We start from the raw sequence: 20118 nt of genomic DNA on the forward strand, positions 1-20118 counted from the left end.
TATAGCCGGGCCACAGGCTGAGTCTAAACTAAATACACAATATAAATTATAAAAACAGATTTAACCAAACTGGTACGAGTCGCCGCCGTCCTACAAACCCAACGACGGGCGACCGCGGGCGATCTCGTCGGCCGCGAACCAGCCCAGTACTTGCCGAAACCAAATTTGGACTCCCAGCCGAACAGGAATTTGACAGTCGCTCCGGCTGGCTCGGCGCCGCGAGCAAGGCCCTATGGATCCATAACCAGAACTGAACTCCCAACTCGAATTAACTTCCAAGCAAGGCTCCCAGGGGTAGAAAGGAGGGGAGAGGGCAACACCACGTGACCCAGTCCCGCATGGGGATGGGGTGGGGGATAAGTTTAAGAACCTCGATCAAGGGGCTGGAAGCCCATGACGTCATACCGGAGCCACTGCATGGCTCAGTCCGATAGAAAATTGCCATCTTCAGGGTAGAAGACCAGGCCACGCAGGAAAACGAGGAAAGGGAAAGGTCTTGCAAGCGGACCAATGGAAGGCTGTGTTCCCTGCCCTCAGAGAGCGAGGGAGAAGGCGTCTTTCGAAATCTTGTTCACTTTCTACCAGACTACACGGCGGCACATACCAGACGACAGCAGAAATTTATAGATATCACTAAACTAATAATTTTGACAGTTTTCTAGATTCCCAGTATGTGGTTCGCATCCCGCGAATACGACAGAAGGTTTATTCTTCTATCCTGAAGACGGGGGCAGGAGATTCCTCTGGGGTGGAGAATAGCCATAACATTTGCTTAGAGACATGCTTTAAGCAGTTACAGCTTTATCTAACGCCCTTCGTATTCAAGATTATAGTATGAACACGAAGAAGTCGTTTCAGTTTCACGTATTAATGTTCAACATAGGTCCTTAATCCTTGCAATTGTGTTTTTCCTTTTTTTTCTTCTTCTTCTTTCTTTTTCAAAAATGCCCCCAGGGGGAGGGGGCAGATGCCCATGTTCTGATGTATACGTCGCGCACTTTGTGAAACGTGCCGAAAGCCTTAGCCACCCGATGGAGCTGTACGTCGCGACGCGTCCAGCTAACGGAGTCACGGCACGCTGCCCCTCCCTTGTCCGTCCGTCAATCTTCTTTATTTCTTGCACTGTTCGTGCCTTTGCTTCGTTGTCCTTTCATTTTGTTTCCTGCCATCTCCCTTGCAAGGTTTATGCTCTTTAGACCAGCTCCAGTAACACAGAACTGTTCGAAGCAGCGCTTTCATTGTCTTCATAAGTCTCGGTTTCTTTGCGTCTAAATTTGAATCCTCTTCTTCTACCCTACAGCCCGCCTTCCGGTGAGCACTTCTGTCTCTACTCGTGCGATCTCTATCTTCCATTTATCTTTGGTTCCTTCCTCTGTTGCTTCCCCATTTTTTCTTTCTGGCTCCCCCATTTTATTTTGCATTCGCAACGGAAGTTGCAGAAATGCCCCCTTCGCTTCACCGTCACGTGTGCCTCTGTCTGTAGCCGCTTGTGGCATGACGCTGGGAAGCCATGTTCAGATGTGCCGACACGTTCTCATAAGACAGAGCCAGTTTGCTGGCGTCTGTAGATGGACGCCTTCGAAGTGTGACCCTCTCCGTTCAGTAACGCGCGCCTCAATGCCGTGCGCGATGATACTGGGCTAGGTTCCACCGAGATTTGTGGATCCTTAAAAGGTATGCGCAGAAGTTCTGTGAGTAGAGATGTTATTAAAATGAGTGGCACTAAAGCAGGAGCACAGTAACATTTGGTATGAGTTTGTCATACAGGTTTCGAACTATATCAGTGTCGTTGTTCCAGGACACAACTAACTAACTCCGTGGAGGTCAGCCGTTCTTGATAAGCCGCCAGTCGCTCAGCTACTCAAGAATTTCCGAACATTTTACTGAACTCGAAGGTTCATTGCCGTGTTCACAAGAGCCCACCGCTGGTCCTTATCCAACGCGAGATCAATCAAGTCCATACCACCCCATCATACCCCTCTAAGACCCATATTGATATTATCCTCACACCTACGTGTTGGTCTCCCTAGTGGTCTCTTTCCTTCTGGCTTTCCCACCAAAATCATATATTCTTTCTTCTTCGCCCCCATTCGTGCTACATGCCTAGCCTATCTCATCCTGCTTGTCTTGATCATTCTAATTATAAAGGGACGGACACAAACACATCACTGGCCTCCGGTTCACACCCCTTCCGACGCATGACGTAGCGTTTTGCGAGAGATGCCTGAGGTCGACGTCTTGTCTCAGAAACCAGTCGCCGTGGCCACTCGATTGTTTGTAGGCAAATGCCAAGCATCTGTTGGTATTCTGCATTACATGGCCTGTAGTGTTTATCCCACCTCAGAATTATGCGCTTCGACACTTCATGTTTTGATGCGTTGTGGTTCCCAGCGCACTTGTCAGTTGGTAGGAAGGCTGTTTCTCCTTGTTCTCGCGGGAGAGAGCTGGGGGAGGCTGGACGGACCCGCCCTTGTGTTGCGGCCCCGATACCGTCGCGTAGCATTGCTGGCGCCGCTCATTCTGCTCATCACGTGGGCAAATGTTGGATCAGAGATTCTGTTACGATTGTTGGTACCTGTCGCGTGTTTGTGCACTGAGAACTGGTTTAAATAGAACTGCTGAAGCTACTGAATCTGTGCCAGAAGAGTCAGAGGACGTGTGTACCCGCGCGCTTGGTGCTAGACGCGGTGGCTGCAGGAACACATGTAGCGCCTCCCGCTCCTAACGTTTGTTTTGCTTTTGAAAGGATCTGGAAGGAAGCGGCGGAACTTAATTTCCTGGAGAGAATGAGGAAAACTACGAAAAACCTGAAACGCTACTTTCAGTCAGACTACACGACGTCCGGAAGTCAGCGCTATTCATCCCTACCTCTCATTCAAGACGTCAGCCGGTGTCAGAGATTTGCACTGGGAACCGCCAGAATACGAAGCAGGGTGCCCTGCCCCCTCGGTGCAAGTTGATTCTGTTTATATCTGTACCGTGTTGGGTGCAGTAAATGTTGCGGTCAGTGCCATGGTCCCTGATGTGCAATGCATATAGCATAATCAACACGCACTGCCCGCAGATCTTTACAAATCGATCATGGTCGCCGCTAACAAAAGAAAGTCCGCGTTGCTCTTGCAGGCAGCTGTTTGCACCGCACGCCACGTGTGCATTCGGCTGTCTGCACGTTCAATATTCGAAAACTCTAGTCAGATTTTCTTTATTAAATTTAGTGTTCAGGACCTGCGCCTGTTGTCGTCGGAAGATTTTTTCGACTGGAAATGACGCGGACGTCATGTGAACCTGAAATCAAGTCTTATCGGCTCTGCTGAAAAGGGCAGTCGTCCAGTAAGACATGACACATGACAAGATGTACGTGTCATTGCCATCTGACATTTTAATTTGAACCGTTTTTCCATGAAGTGTCGGTGTAGCGACGGGCTGGACGTCCCGAGTTCGACTGCCGGCAGAGCAAGAGTTTTCTCCACGTCGTGCAGACCTGGTGTGGGGCCCACCTAGCTTCCTGTCTAACGGGCACCGGGGCCCTTTCTTCGAGGGTAAAGTTGCTGGGGCGTGAAGTTGACCATCCACCTCCATCTAATTCCGAGGTCAAGATAGGTGGAGCTATACCTCCATACCCCCATACGTCTTCATGCCGTAGTGGTTAAAAATCAAACGCAGGGACTTTACCTTTTATATTTCATCAGACACAATTAGCAAATGGTTTGTGGCACAGTGTCTTTTGTTGCATCGGCAGTAAGCGAACGTCAAAGCCAGTGAACATGTGCAAATAGCAAACAGCTATTCTTGTATTATGAACGGTAAGGTTGGAAAGCATCGCGTTGTGTTTGAGTTCAGTAGGTACGTCGAAGCTAACTGTTGTTTGGCAGGAGGATCCTTTTGGCTGATGCTGTGATGTGACCTCCAGTGGCATGACGTTCATGCTGGTTCCGTAACTGGATAAGCAGGAGGCGCGACCTAAAGGCCGCCCGTGGGCAGCTACTTTGCTGCCAGGCTTATAGACCTGACGTCAGCTTCCCCCTGTACCTGCCAACTTAGGCAACAACACACGCAGAGACAGCCAAGGTATCGAGTTCTCCGCATGCGTGACTAAGTACAGCGCCATGAAGGCGAGTGGAACAGTGGATTTATAGATACGCATTTTCTTAACCTAGGCACTAGTTGAAAGTGAGTGGACATCTTCACGCCCCTGCCGCTTTACCCCCAGGAAAGAGTCCCCAGCATCCATTGTTGGATGGGAGGCTGGGTAGGCCCCAGAGGCGGTCTGAACGACGTGGAGAGAAGAAAAATATCGCTCCTACTGGGACTCGAGATCCGACCCCTCAGGTGTCCGGCTCGTAGCCAGTCGCTATACCGACTGCGATATCCTGGCTCCTAAAACAAGACAGCTGGCGCAAGAAACTTACAGTTAATGCACAAATAAAATGGGGGCACGCGGTAGAGTAGTTGGTTGAGGCATTATGCTACAAGTCGGAAGGTCGCGGGATCGAATCCTGATGAGGTGGATTTTTTCAAGTTACATAATCCTTCCAGCCGCACTATAGGCCCTGGGGTCGACTCAGCCTCTAACAGAAATGAATACCAGGAATATTCTTGGGGGTAAAGGGCGGCCAGCACATAAGGCTGTCAACCTTACCGCCATCTATGAGCCGATTGTTTAGAAAATGTGGGAAGGTCAACATCTCACAACCCTATGGGCCTCCACGGCCTGTTGCAGGGATAGCTTTACTTACTTGCACAAATGAAATACTGCACGAAAAATGCGCATTGAGGCATCGCGAGACCGGACTGCGATGCGAGGTTTGGTTTCCGCGCAAGCCGACGGGCGTCTCTCGTGTTGAGGCACGAAGAGGCGCATATCGCGCGGCGCATGGAGGCACTTTCACATTTCTGCATCCCATTTCGAAACGTCCGTTGTTGGATGCTCAGACTTCCCGCCGTGACGCCGAACGTCAAGACGACGGTATGTCTCGCCTTTGTTGCGACACGATCGGACCCGATGGCCTTCGTATCGCAAAACGTCTTGACGGCCATGTACGCAGCCTTCGGAGCTGTCTCGGTGTCCAGCATTGCCCCACCCTTGTGCTCTGCAGGGCTCGAACGCACTTACGTGCCAGCGGAAGCCGTGGGAGTATGAATGCTCATGAATGCAGGAGAGTGGACTCGACGTTTGTTTTGTTTTTGCACCCTGTTGTGTATTGGTATTAACTGGGTATTGAAATCGTACACCGTACACAACAGGATGCAAAAATTAATGCCATTAATGTGCTTCTCATACACGTAGCAAAAACAGACATGCAAGTACGGAGCTGCACCTGAGATAACCCGCCAGTTTAAAATGGTTACATTATATTTCTGTGAGCACGAATATACGGTGATAAATATTGTTTCCTGCTGGATGGTGGCAGAACTTAACGGCAGCTTCAGTCGATAATCATATGCGGGAATCATAACACCATTTTAACAAGTTTTTTATGTGTAACTGTAGAATTCATTTTATGACAATTGACAACGACAATTAACTCAAACGCAAGCCCACTTTCAACTCTCCAATATTCATCATCATTATCACCATTGGAAAAGCAGCCCCCTTTGAGCCATGGCCTTCCTTAGAAGATTCTGTCACGGTGCATACGGTTATCACTTCTTTGGATTTCGCAACAGTATTCTTTTTTGCAGAGCAAGGTCGTAGCCTTGCGTCCAACCCCCAGACTGGAGGACCAGGTCCCTGTATTTCTGTGGCTCATTTATACCCCCAGGCACCGGGTTCCCTTTCAGTCGCCTCCTACGACTCGCAGGGCTAGGGTGGAGGTATTCGAACCGGCCTTCACGCTGTTGAAACATGCAGCACTGCTTCAAGTAAATACTTTATATTGATATGTATTACTCAGTACCGGTCGTACTGACGGGTGTTTTAGTAGCCAGTGGACGTCCAGCACTTTCAGAATCAAAATCTTTCTCTAAGAAAGCCGGACGTTTTGTTTGATTACGAACATATGTTTTCCTTGCGTGTTGTAACCACGCGCCGGAATAGCGACGAGTGACAGGCTACGGGCTGGACATCCCAGGTTCGAGTCCAAGTAAGGCTAGGATTTTTCTTCTCTCCGGGGCACACCCAACCTCCTATCCAATGGGTACCGAAAGCAATATTCCCGGGGTAAAGCGGCCGGGGCGCGAAGCTGATTACTCAATTCAATCTAGAGCCGAGGTCGACAATTGTGGAGCTCTAACTCCACTCCTCCACATGTCTTTCAAGTTGTCCCTGTGCTTAATTAGTTACACACTATACACCTCCAGGCCACAATACCGTGGGCTGAGGTGACAACCGGTTGGCCGTTCCTCTGGGGGCAACAAGGTGACGTCGAGTGTAACCGGAACAAGGAGTCGTGACGTCAGCAAGGTCCAAACTGCCAGAGCTAGGCTGACGCATGATCGCCCTGTCCCTTGCCGTCGTGTCAGAACCAGCTTCGAGAGTGGCGCCCTCAACCGGTCGCTCGGATTGGGAAGGAGTACCTGCACACAGAATTTTCACAGGAACGGCCTTAGAAAAAGGACTACTGCGGGAGAGAGGTTGCTCAAAAAGTAACACTTCTGAATTGTATTCGTGAGGTGACTGGCTCGAATCTTGGCCGAAACACCGATTATTCTGGCCCACGGTTTTCGTCGTTTTCTGAGGCCCTCCAGCACAATTCCGCGATATAAAGTTAGGCCATGACCGCTTCCTTTCACATGCTTCCCAATTCGTTATTCACTTCTACCATTCGACGCCATATATATAGTCAAATTCAAAGTCACACTGCGACTGACGGTCAGTCAGTCAGTAATTCTTGGTGCCGAGCCCCATCTGGGGCTAATGACCAGATATTTATTGCTATTTGACAGTTACAGTCTTACTTTCGTGGGGCGTCCTCTCTGACGAGAGGATGGGTCTGTATTTTGTATATGCTGCTGGTCCTTGCCAGCGCAGTCTTTTTCGGGTCTGAGTCCCGTGGGATTAGTGACCATATTTTACTGTCTGAGATTTGATACATCCCTTTTCGTCGCCTCCGACTCGCAGGGCCACGGTGGAGGTACTCGACCCCGCCTCCACACGGGTGTCTATTATCTCCATATATATAGTGACAGATTGGGCCGCTTCTAGGAGACGAATACTTAAACATGTTCCAACCAACGAACATCCAACAATAGAAGGGGTTTCATTGCTAGGTAACAGACCGGTAAACACATCACAGCAACGAGTGCGCAACAATAGGGCGACCATTGCTAGGCAGTGCATGGGTGGACACGCCTGACAACAATACATTATATCCGTTGCTAAGCAGCGGTGTGTTTCAACATCCGGTTCTCAAACACCCTCAGTCTATGTTCCTCCCTTAATGTCAGAGACAAAGTTTCACACACATACAGAACCACAGGCAAAATTACACTTCTGTATATTCTAATTTTTATGTATTCAGACAGAAGATGAGAAGACAAAAAAGGTTCAGTTAGTTACTCCGGGGGTCATCGTATCGTTAGGTTGGGTTGCAGAGCAAGGCATTGTCCCGCTGACCACAGTTCGATCTGAACCTGCAGTTTCTCGACACACAACTCGCAGTACTGTTGCTCCTACAGCGCGACAGCCATATTTGAAATGTCGAGGCTCTAGAATAAGACGCACAGTAGCATGATCTTCATACAGAGTCTGATCCACTGTTGTTGCAGGATTGGAGGCGATGGAGGCGGCGTCAGCAGGCGCAGAGGACAGCCCCCACACAGCGGAAGGCTTCTTCCTTCACGATGAAGAGAGACTGGTTCAGTTGGCAAGCCTGCTGGCAGAGGACCTGAACCGGTGCTGCCGCGTCAACTTGGGATTCGAGGACGACTGGTGCCTCCTGGACGAGAAGTCACTTCCCTCCGCAGAACCGAGTCCTGCGGACAGACTGGGGTCCCCTGGAGAACCAAGTCCCGCAGACATATTGGAGTCTCCTGCAGAATCGAGTCCCGCAGACAGACTGAGGTCTCCTGCAGAATCGAGTCCCGCAGACAGACTGGGGTCTTCTGCAGAACCGAGTCCCACAGACAGACTGGGGTCTTCTGCAAAACCGAGTCCCACAGACAGACTGGGGTCTTCTGCAGAACCGAGTCCCACAGACAGACTGGGGTCTCCTGCAGAACTGAGTCCCGCAGACAGGCCGAGGTCTCGTGCAGAACCGAGTCCCGCAGACAGACTGGGGTCTCCTGCAGAAGTGAGTCCCGCAGACAGTCCACTCATCCCTGGAGAACTGAATCACGCTGCTGGAGGATGGTACCCTGGAGAACTACGTCACGCGGATAGACCACTCATTCCTGCGGACTGGAGTCACGCTGATACTCCACTTTCTTCTGCGGAACTGAGTCACCCTAGCAGACAGTTGCTGCTTGTAGGATTGGACCGCGATGATACGCCGCTTACCTTAACGGAGCTGAGTCATGATGTGCCGTCTGTAGAACTGAGAAACCCAAACGGACTATTCTCCCCTGCAGAACTGAGTCGCGCTGACATGCCTCTGCCCTCTGCAGAATATAGTGATGCTGATAGATCAGTCCCTTTCGAAGAACCCAGTCCCGCTGACAGGCCAGTGGCTTCCGAAGAACTGAGTCACGCTGACATGCTACTGCCCTCTGCAGAACTCAGTCCCTTTGACAGGCCCCATTCTGCTGCAGAACTGAGACAAGCTAACAGACCACTCTTCTTAGAAGAAACCAGTCCCGCTGACAGGCCACATTCTGCTGCAGAACTTACGCACTGTGGCGCTGCTCCGGAACCGCCTGCTGTTGACGGCAGCAGGGAATCAAGGTGAGTCACACGTCTCGGAGGGAACCCCGTAACTGCGGGACAGTTGGATGGTGACGTGCAGGTCCTGCAGGGATAGGGCCTCGGGTGATTTTGTCGTAGCTGGGAGAAGTGGGGCTGGCCAGGGTTGCAGAATGCGTCGGTACCAGAGTGCCGCGTGCTGGTTTGAGACATAGTTCAGTGTTGGCGGTCAGTCGCGCCGACGGTCTGTGTGGCTCACTGTATGCGCCGCGATGAGCAAGTTGGCCGGCTTGTATTCGGAGGGTGACCCGTTTGGATCCCAGCCGAGTCTAGTTCAGGATTTTCGTGTCTTTCCCCAGTTCCTCCAGGCATACTCCAGGATAATACCAAGGATTAGGCCACGACCGCTTCTTTCCACATCCTCTCCAGTTTATTTTCCAATGATCATCTTACCATTCTACTGTATGTACTCTGAGTGTGGGTAAATAAACCGCATGTAACACCGTGTAGGAAATATATTTGCAGAAAGCAATCGCGTCTCCACTACAAAGCCCAACCGGTTAATGCTGTTTGGGGAAACTGTCGCTGTTTACTGTGAGAACCACACGGAACACAGATACACTCTGTGGGCAGAATGCAGAGTTTTGGTGCGTTAAAGCAGTGTTACATATAGTTACCACTGGACTTTAAGGGGATAGAGTAGATCTGTTCGGACTCTTTAACTACGGTTTGTCGGCCGAATTTGGATGTGTTTCGAGTACGCAGCTACCGGCAGCTGCTAACTTGACTCAAGGACGAACCATTCACTGGAGGAGGTTCCGTTTGCTCTCTTTTCTTCTTCTTCCATTAATCCTGAACGGAATATCTGACGACGACGCGAACAAGAAAAATCGGTTTCTGGCGGAAGGAGAAGTTGTCAGGAGCTGCTACCGACTTCAGCGCACCTGGCTGTACGCCTGCACTTGTTTTCATATGTAACAACTCGGGAACCGCTGAAAGAATTTTCGCGAAAATTATGATTGAACAGTTGCACTGAAATTGGTAGCAAGAAGAAAAAATTCCCGTGTTTGATTAATTAAGCACTGTGCCATGAAGACGTAGGGGGGAGTGGAGGTATAGGTTTACCATTCACGACCTCGGCACTAGATGGAGTTGAGCGGTCAGCTTCACGCCACGGCCGCTTTAGAGCCTTTACCCATTTGATAAGAAATTGGGTGGGCCCCACAGCCGGTCTGGACGACGTGGAGAAGAGAAAAGTATCTTGCACTGCCGGGAATCTAACCCGGGCTGTCCAGCCCGTAGCCGGTTGCTATACCGACTCCTTAAAGCGTTATAGACATGTTACAGTTTTGGTTAAAATCGGACCGCAATAACGGACTACGTGAAGACTGACGGGCGTTTCAGCGCACATCTCGCGAATTGTTGGTAGGAGCGAACAGAAGTTGTAGAAAGGAACGAAACACACATTTCGGGTTCATTACTTTTTCTCATAAAATATTGCGGTTTCCGAGAAACTCGAACAACTGACCCGACGCGTCAGAATTGCTGAGCCTACGTTTTCCGTCGAACCTGGTTGCACCTGGCAGCGGAGCAAGTCTCGTGCGGTCAGCACACGCATCTCGATGGGCATTTGTTTCTTTGTTACTTACTTACTCATGGAGCTGAGCCCTTCTGGAGAAGCCGCCAATTCTGCAGCAACTCAAGAATTTCCCAGCATTTTATGGAACCCGAAGGTTCATTACCGTGTTCACAAGCGCCCTCCACTGGTCCCTATCCTGAGCCAGATCTATCCAATCCATCATCCCATCCTGTCTCTCTACGATCCATTCTAATATTGTCCACCCACGTACGCCTTGGTCTTCCCTGTGGTATATTTCCTTCTGGCTTTCCCACCAATATCCTATACTCATTCTTCATCTCCCCCATTCGTGCTACATGCCCTGCCCACCTCATCCTCCTTGACTTGATCATTCTAAAAGCTATATATATATATATATATATATATATATATATAATGCGGAATGGCTGGTAGGTAAGAATTCAGGCGGAGGAGCTCAAGCGCCCTGGCAACTCTTCAGACGCCCTTTCAAACGAGGCCCCTGGGGCTCCCTTCCATACCCTGCCATTGCGCGCTACGTGGCCCGAGCTACCCGAAACTGAAACCGTATCAACATACTGTCTGGGCAGGACTGAGGAAACGCACGAAAGATCTCAGGATATCCGAAATTCGAACCGCGTATTGGTTAACAGAGACGCATTAGCGGCAAGGCCTCCGAGACGCGCTACACAGGTTGAGAACCGCGCGGTTTGATAGTCACAGAACGAGTCTAAATAAGCCACCAGAGTCACGCAGCAGGTCCAGCAGTTGATGAATCGTTGCTGCAGAAGCTGACCGTGACCCAAACAGACGCAGCTGCTGGCGTGATGCCACGTCGTGTGAACATAGGCCCTTCTTGCGCGTTGTTACAGTTCGCAGTTCCTTTGTTGCGCGGTGTGCAGCACGTGGCCCGCGGGTCGTACTCTGACGATGTCCCTTCCCCTCCCACCCCAGTTGTGCATACGCATACTTGACTGCTACTTGTATTATTCGTCATAATACTCATTTCACCGAGGGTCGCATTGGCGGTATTTACGCGTTGTGTGTAGGTATTATATGAAACTGATAGATTTCTGGTAAATTTAGTAGTGAGTCCACACTGAAAGCTGAGCAGCGAATTTAATTAAAACTAGAACTTTTTAACCGGCTGAGCGACTGGCAGGTTCTGAGGGACTGTTTCATTGAATTAGTTTGTTAGGTCCAGTGCATTTATTTTGCCTCGGCTGTTGTCATTTGAAATTAATGACTCTCGAAACCAGAAAAGCAATGTATTTGGAAGATTTGTATACTCCACTGGAGTACACCTCGCTCCAGATGCACTGTGTCTTAACACATCGTGGGAATCTTGCAGCAGACCGGTGTGCTTCGCATGTCTGGCTTTGGGCGAAACGAACTACCCTCGGCCTATGTCAGTCCATTTTAACCTATGTAGAAGCGCCATTATAGATGAACGTATTTTTAACAAGTTTGGCATTCGGCGTGATTGAGACTTTGGTTAGCCAGGTTAACGTAGGCTGACTGCGTGGCAACACCGTGATTGTTGCAGCGAGGAGATCGACTGGAGCTGGCTGGCAACACTGGAAGCACGCGCCAGTGACCTGCGCACGCGCCATGACGAGTCACCGCGACCGCACAGCGCCTGGCTACGGGCGTCCATGCGTCGCGTACGGCCCTTCCGCCTATCTGACCCTCCAGGAGGGTCCCTCGACAATCCTAGCACCCGTCTGGGACCCCTTGCCACACCCGATACCGTCCTCGACATCCTGGCCAACAACAACCGCCGCCCGAGCTCCGCCCCCGGAGGCGGTGGTTCGCGCGTGAGACGAGACTTCCCCCGGCGGTACAGTAGCTACACTGCTACCATCCTGAACGGCAGTGCCGCCAACCTGACACAAGCTACCGAGCCCGTCGCTGTGGCGACCCCCAGCTCAGACGAGGAGGACCTCTCTAGTGCCAGTGAAGGGGCGCGGACTTCTGGGGCCGAACAGGGTACCGACAGTGGCGCCGAGACGGTGAGCATCGGCACGAGCACCAGGTATGAATGTGACGCTAGTGGAGCTGAACCTTTCTTGAGAAGCCTCCAGTCGCCCAGCTACTCAAGAATTTCCCAGAATTGTATGGAACCCAAAGGTTCACTACCGTGTTCACAAGAGCCCTCCACTGGTCCCTATCCTGAGCTAGATCAATCCAGTACATACCACCCCCTCCTATAATCTCTAAGATCCATTTTAATATTATGCACCCACCTACGTATAGGTCTTCCTAATGGTTCATTCCTTCTGACTTTCCCACCAATATCCTATATGCATTATTTCTTACTGAAAACCGTCATAACACAACAATGAATAATACGTGTAAGTAGCTCTAGGAGATACTTTTGCTACATGTTTCGGCCTTCAAAAGGCCGTCATCAGGCAAATACATTAAACTTTTCATTATTGAATAGCATGTCAAATTATTGATTGTTGAGTTATGACGGTTTTCAGTAAGAAATAAATGCTACACAACAGGATGCGTTCACTGAAAAAAAAAAATCCTATATGCATTCCTCTGCATGCTCTGTCCATCTCATCCTCCTTGACCTGATCATTCTAATTATACTTGGCGAAGAGTAAAAGTTATGAAGCTCCTCTTTATACCCAGATTCCATCTGCTCTTAATTTCCTCCTGAATTAAATTTTGATGTGTTACTGTTGTTCCCAAATATTTTAACTGTGCCACATTTTCAAAGGATATGTTGCTTATCTTTATGTTATGATTTTGCCCCGCATTGTGGTAATGAGACGACAACATATACGTAATTTTCTCTGCGTTACTTCAAGACCAACCACCTTACTAGCCTCAATTACAGTTTCTGTGTTTTTCTTTATGGTATCTATGTTATCACCTACTAGATTCATATCATAAGCGTAGTCCAGCAGCTGGAGCCTGAGACACCACTGCTGCAAAATTCCTGGGACGAGGCTGGCCGCCACCAGGTGACTTGCACGAACCCGGACCTTTCATGTCACTTCTGCCATACTGCGCGTTGTATAGTGTCTTCGTTGAGTCCTCACGGGCAACAGCACAATATCTCGGAATGCATTATTTCGCTGCCAAAGAAACAGTTGAATGCAGCTGGCAGTGATGTGTGATGCTGCCTCCCTTTAATGTCTGACGGTCATACGTTTTGCTGCTACACGATGTACAAGTATATTATTCGCAGTGTTTGTGTCTGGAGGATCCGGGTTCAACTGCCGGCCCTGAGACCTACTGGCACCACATTCCTTAATGCTTCCAGGTCATTGATTGGCTAATACATTACAATAGGCCATGGCCTCTTCATTCCAGTTCCTTCTGTATGAACCATTTACATCCATTTTACTGTTCGATGCTAAATAATAATCAAAAGAGTCGAGGAAATGTTTTTAAATAAGCCATTACAAATGTTACCTCTTTTCACGCTACTGTATATGCCTCTGCCGGAAGTAGAACCCCTGACCTTTTGACCTGAAAACTGTAACTTTGTTGACTTTGTTACATGTTGCCTCGCGGTTTATTGAAAATCACTTGTACAACTGCACAAGTTATGCGGGAACTGCGTGACCGGATGGCCGGTTACAGTGGGCTGGGGCCACATTCCCAGCCTATCGTATTTCATTACACAAGAAAATTTTAATTTCGTGATTTGAGTCTTGTTCCTTCCTTAAGGTTTCGGCTGCTGCAGATTGCGACATTGACGTGGAAAGCGAGCAGTGCGTAGCGAATATCGCGTACCTTCGGCATGTTGCGAAGGATACAGATGTTTCGGTGCCCCTAAATGCTGCAGACTGTGTGACAGAAAGACCGAGGCCTGCCAGTAGGTCTCCCCCTGAGACTGAGAGGCCTTTCAACCGTCAGAGCCTTCCTCCCGCCCCCGGTTTCTGAGGACGCCACTCCCCACGACTTAGACCGAGGCGTAGACAACAGGATAATATTAAAACTGATATTAGCGATATGAGGAACAGTGACGAACCTTTTGAATTGGGTAACAACTGACCACAGGCAGCTCGGTCGGTCGATACGGCGCGCCCACGCTGTCGCCATGGCAACCGTCAGTGTACAGCTGCACGTCGCGACGTGAACGCGTAAACAGGGCGGGCTGGCATAGCGGTAACGCTATAGACTCATATCCAGGAGGTGGTCGTTTCGAATCTCGCCCGGGACGTCGGCTATTCTCAGTGTTGTTTTTCGTGGTTTTCCACGGTTTATCCAGGCGAATGCCATAATAGTACCCCGATTACGCCACAATCGATTTCTACCAAATCCTTTCCAGTCATCCTACCGCTGGACCCAGTGTAGGCTACTTCCTGACATGAAAAACGAACCCATATAGGGGTCATGAAGACGAAACTCTACATATTCTTGCCCCTTGCATGGAACTAATGTGAGCAGTTAACCTGCAGCTTTCAGTACCCAGAGAATAAATTTGTTGTTCCATCATGCTGCTCAACTGCCAATGTTTTGTCACAATGGAGGATGCTTGTAAAAATAGAATTATTTTCCCGAGGATTCTAAGGACAACCAGGAATCCTGTGTTGCAGGCAGAACAGTGAGCCTGAGATGCAGAGCACCCCACTGGGAACCTGGCCCCACAGCTTGAGCTCTATGCTGGCCACGCTGGGCTGCACCCTTGGGCTCTTCAATATCAGCCGCTTTGCCATTCTCAGCATTCACTTCGGAGGTAAGTGTTCATTTGCTGAACCCGGGATGTGATGTGCATGCGTTGGCTTGTTCAGCTTCTGAACAAGGGACAGGATGCTTGTGTGTCATTGTGTTCGGTTGCTGAACAAGGGGCAGGATGTATGTGTGTAGATGTGTTCAGTTTCTGAAGAAGGGGCAGGATGTGTGTTCAGTTGCTGAACAGGGTGAAGTTTGTGTTTGCCAATATGTTCAGTTGCTAATATGAATAGAATGCTTATGTTGATGTGTTCAGTGGTTGACAAAGGGGCTGGATGTGTGTGTATGTGTTCAGTTGCTGAACCAGGGACCAGATGCTTCTATGGACACATTCAATTGCTTGTGTTGCAGCCACCTTCATTGTTCAGTTTCTCTTGCTCACAATGGTGATTGGGATCCCGCTGTTCACCCTGCACACCTGCCTTGGTCAGTGCCTTGCTGCTGGTGTCATGGACATGTGGCGCATATCTCCCATCTTCCAGGTGAGTTCTATGGGTGCAAAACTTGGCCTGTCATTTTGATGCTGTGTTTGGATGCAGATGTGGGATAGCTCCAGAAAGCAGAAAATTACAGAAATAAAGATAACATAATTTGCTCTCAGGGTATTGGCGTTGCTCTGCTGGTATCGCAGGCGCTCATTGGTATCTACAGTATTGTTGGGGTGTCCTGGATGTTCATCTACTTTAGGGACTCCTTCATCACAAAGCAGGACAGCTATCGGTGGGCTGAACCATATGATTTATACCGAGAAGGTAAGAGTAGGTAGCAATGGTATAGCAGCTCCAACATCTGTGTAGATGGGCCACTCATAATATTAATAGCTTGAGCATGTGTGTAGATGGGCCAATCGAAATATTCAGCTAGTAAATATTTTGTGCATATGTACAAGTTTACCTCTGAGATGTCAGCTATAACCTAAACGTTCACATATGTGGTCGTTCCCTGCCGTGCCGTAGTTCAGGCACCTAGTCACCAGCGTCTCCCCATGTCAGGCTCAGGTTCAGTCTCTGTATAATACACTTAAAGTAGCAATGAGGAAGAGTGGTCACCAGGAACTTGAATTTCCTATACCAAGTATCATTCCAGTAATGCTCCATGCTTATCTTTTATAAATGATTCTTACAGTTGACTTCTCAGTTCATAATTGCAGTTTCATTGGAAATGCACCTCAAGCTATAGCTAACTGTAGTTACATATTTCAGATGGTCACCATTTTCTTATTTAACATTCAACATAAAAATGTCCTCAGAAATTTTCCATTTTTTCTGCTCATGTATCACCATATGAAATCTGACTGGTGTATGCACCCCAGAATTTTGCATGAACACCATGTGCTCTTACTGATGGCAGGGAATAGTGATATGAAGTTTCTGCAAGTTTAACTTTCACTGTAAACTGTCTAGGGACTTACTAGCTGGGCAGGAAGTGCTGTAGGCTAGTCACACTGTACATTGAGGCAGCACTTACATATTGTGGGCCCCCAAAAGAGTGCCAGGTGTGGACAGGTGGAGGAATCCTCTGGCCATATCAGGAGTTACAGCAACTGGATATGGGATGGATGACTGAGGGGTCGGAGTTTGAGTCCTGTTAGAGTCAAGATTTTCTGTCCTCCACATTGTCCAGACAGGCTCTGGAGTCCACCCAACCCACTATCTAATTGTTACCATGTGCTCTTTCCCTGGGGGTAAAGTAGCCAGGGTGTGAAGCTGACCACTCACCTCCAGCTAGTGCTGAGGTTAAGGGAATGTGAATCTATACATCCACTCCCCCATACGCCTTCATGGCGTAATGCTTAATTAGTTAAGCCCAGGGACAACTTTACCTTTTACCTTACTCTAGCAAGAAAGTCAGGGCTCTTTGAAGAGGCCTAGCATGACCAAGGGCATGTAATGGACCCAGCAGTGGTCTGAGAGTGGCCCCTCCAAGGCAAGAGAACAGAACCTTTATCAAGTAGCTTGTTACTGTGATACTAGTGACAGGGTAATGGTATCAGTATCAAACTAACAAAGCAGTAAACGGCCCCACATCGCCAGTGCAATGTTTGCGCAGTAGAGGTTAATGGGGAGTGGATTTCTTGTAGGAGCTGATATGGTGAAGAATATATCGTGGAAACTCGAAGAGACGGTACCAGATTACTTCAATAGTATTGTCCTTCAGCGCCACAATGTGGAGATGCCTGAGAGCTCATTTGGACATGTCAAGTTCCAGGTGGCATTCAACCTGGCTGTCGTGTGGATGATTGTCTTTGTTTCCCTCAGCAAAGGTATGCTAAGGCTTGAGATCACTTTTTATTTGGGTGTAATGCTGTGTAGAATTTGTCCTTGAATAAGGAGGCAGTAAGTTTCCCTCAGATGGTTTAACCATCTGCCAGATTGCTTTGTTTTGCAGAGTGCTTGTGTTAATATGCTACCTCTTCAGGGCATGTGTGTTAGTCTGACTGAAGCTCCATACCGTAACACAAGATGTAACTGCATTGTCAGCTTCACATTCCAACCACTTCTAGTCCTGTTGACCCTGGACCCAGGCCCAGCCTGAACACGATGGAGACGAAGAGAGTAGCCCCTGCCCCTGTCTTACCTATCCGCAGACTCTCATGTTTGCCAACAGCTGTGGCAAGAGTGGAACCTTGTGTCTTATTTGCTGCCAGGCCTCAAGTCATACGGGAAGGTTGTGTACGTGTTCTCACTGTTCCCCGTGTTCGGGACACTGGTACTGAGCACGAAGCTGTTGGGACTCACGCCTACCAACACGTCACACCAAGTGTTCCCACAGACTGTGTGGGATGAATTCTTCCTGAACACCAAGGTGAGTGCTGGACACTACATATATTGATTCTCTGTTATTACAATTATGACTGCATAATTTGCAAACATAAACATTGTCAACGTCACTTAACAGAAATGAGTCACTCTAGACTTGTATGCAAGAGGTCCTCGTTTTGAATCTCAGCCATGGAACTGGCCATCATTTCTAAGGTTCTTAATGGTTTTCCTCAGTCCCTTCAAGCACATGCCAGGGTACTACCATGGTTAGATTACAATCACTCCCAAATCCTGGCCGATTCAGCATTCATCTGCCATCCTATCATTTTATGCTATGTAGTTCTGGCTTCTGACAGTGTTTTAAAATAACCCACAAAAAGATGGATAGTAAGGAGCAGTGCATATGCTTATGTGCGCATGTTGTGTTCTTCAAGGCAACTGCACATAAAATGAAGAGTGTTACTTTCACTCATTCACCTCACAAGGAGTAAGCAGAGTTGTCACAGTGAACTCATATCATTACTGCAGGCCATATGTGCAGAGGGCAGTATGGTGCACTGTCAGGAGACTTACACTGAAAAAAACAGCACTCCCACTGCGATAAATCCAAGATATGGAGGGTTGGGGGCAAATGTACTGAGGCACTGAGAACACAGAAAGAAACCCCATGGGTTGTGGGGGTGATAGCTCCCCCTCTTTGCCTGCTGTTGGGTGCACATCCAACCAGAAGTGCTTGTCCCTAGTGTCACTCATCTGCTCCCAATATTTGCGTGACAAGGACTAGACAGCTGACGGGGCATATCGAGGCTGTACAGTGTTGGATGCTAGGATGAATGATGAATTGGAAAGGGCTTGGGAGAAAGCGGTTATGGCCTAATTGAGGTGCCATTTTGGCATATGCCTGTAGGAACTGAGGAAAACCATGAAGGCTTCTGTCAAGATTGCCAGTGTCCTGGGTGAAATTTGAACGTAGCATTTTCCAAATCTGTAAGTCTGGAGCTCTCCCGCTCGACAGGCAGGTTCAGTCGTTGCATGGGACCTCTTCCCATCACCTTGATACAGTGAAACCAGTGGATGTCTCTTGTGCTGGATGATGCCTCACGAGTCTCTGTGAATATGTTGCCTGACAGTCTCTTGATCTAGGGGACACGTACACATCACATCCTGGTTTCGGCATCAGCCCTCCTGGTAATGTGAAACCTGCTATACATTGCAGTTCCATCCAACTCTTAAGCCCACTGTTAGTCTTCTTCCAGAACACAAGTTTTCTTCTGCAGGTTTCTGTAAGAATATTCTGCATGCTGACAAGTTTCGTAAGAAAAGTTTGTACCATTTATAGTCTGTTAAGGTTACTCCGTTCTGGCATGTGAAAGTGTGTAGCCTGGTCAGCATGGTTACCAGTGTTTCAGAGGAATCTGCTGCCTCCATCAGAACGTACAAGAATTCTGGTAACACAGTCAGTTGTCACAGGGGTAATGCTCTAGACCAAGGGTCTCCAAACTATGGCTCGCGGGCCACATATGGCCTGCGATGTGATTTTATCCAGCCCGCGAAAGAATTGTGCAGAAATGCGCCAATTGAACTAATTTTCCAATGAGTACGGGTAAAAAAAATACTTGTTCATAGATTTCAAATTCATTAATTAAGATTGTGTTTAAAATATATTGATATTCCATATTATGCCAATATTAATATTATTCACAACCACTTTTATCAGATACCGAGTGGCTTTGGAAGTTAGCATTTTTGCTGATCTGGTGAACCATATGAACAATTTGGATTTAAAGTTGCAGGGTGAAAATAACTTAGTCTGTGTAACGCCGTGGTGGCAGGGGGGCGTGGAGGTATCCCTCCGCTGCCACCACTTGTAACGCCGTGGTGGCAGGGGGCGTGGAGGTATCCCTCCTCTGCCACCACTTGTAACGCTGTGGTGCAGGGGGCGTGGAGGCACCCCTCCTTGCCACCACAGCTTACACTGTAAGGAGTTAACACCATAATCCTAGCTTACCCTCAGCTAGGATTCTCCTATTTCGGGGCTTCCTTCCTTACTTAAAGCTACCACCATCTATTATATGTCCTAAGAGAGGTGATGTAAGTACCAAGGGCCGGTAGTGCGGTAGTCGAGCGTCACTGTTTGCTGGCCCTTTCATCCTCGTCACCTCTTATTATTGGCGTAGAGCAGGCGTGCCGGGTCTGACCCGCCTCTACTTATCGTCTGTCATCTCTATGGTGGGAACTACCCCCTGACATATTGTCATAGCTCCCTTTTGGCAACTCGTCAT

At 48.8% G+C, this 20118-nt stretch overlaps 1 protein-coding gene across 2 annotated transcripts in view; it reads left to right on the forward strand.

Moving 5' to 3' along the window:
- The window catches only part of LOC111872576, a 37064-nt gene that overhangs the window by 3678 nt on the left and 13268 nt on the right, over window positions 1-20118 (forward strand). For both annotated transcript variants that reach the window (XM_023866628.2, XM_023866630.1), the window contains exons 2-8: window positions 7708-8821; window positions 11923-12411; window positions 14939-15078; window positions 15426-15556; window positions 15676-15826; window positions 17155-17337; window positions 17722-17879. In XM_023866628.2, coding sequence (XP_023722396.1) covers window positions 7708-8821; window positions 11923-12411; window positions 14939-15078; window positions 15426-15556; window positions 15676-15826; window positions 17155-17337; window positions 17722-17879 — 2366 coding nt within the window. The remainder of the gene's footprint in view (window positions 1-7707; window positions 8822-11922; window positions 12412-14938; window positions 15079-15425; window positions 15557-15675; window positions 15827-17154; window positions 17338-17721; window positions 17880-20118) is intronic.

The sequence above is a fragment of the Cryptotermes secundus genome, unplaced genomic scaffold, assembly GCF_002891405.2.
Source record: "Cryptotermes secundus unplaced genomic scaffold, Csec_1.0 scaffold1276, whole genome shotgun sequence".
Taxonomy (NCBI): Eukaryota; Metazoa; Arthropoda; class Insecta; order Blattodea; family Kalotermitidae; genus Cryptotermes; species Cryptotermes secundus.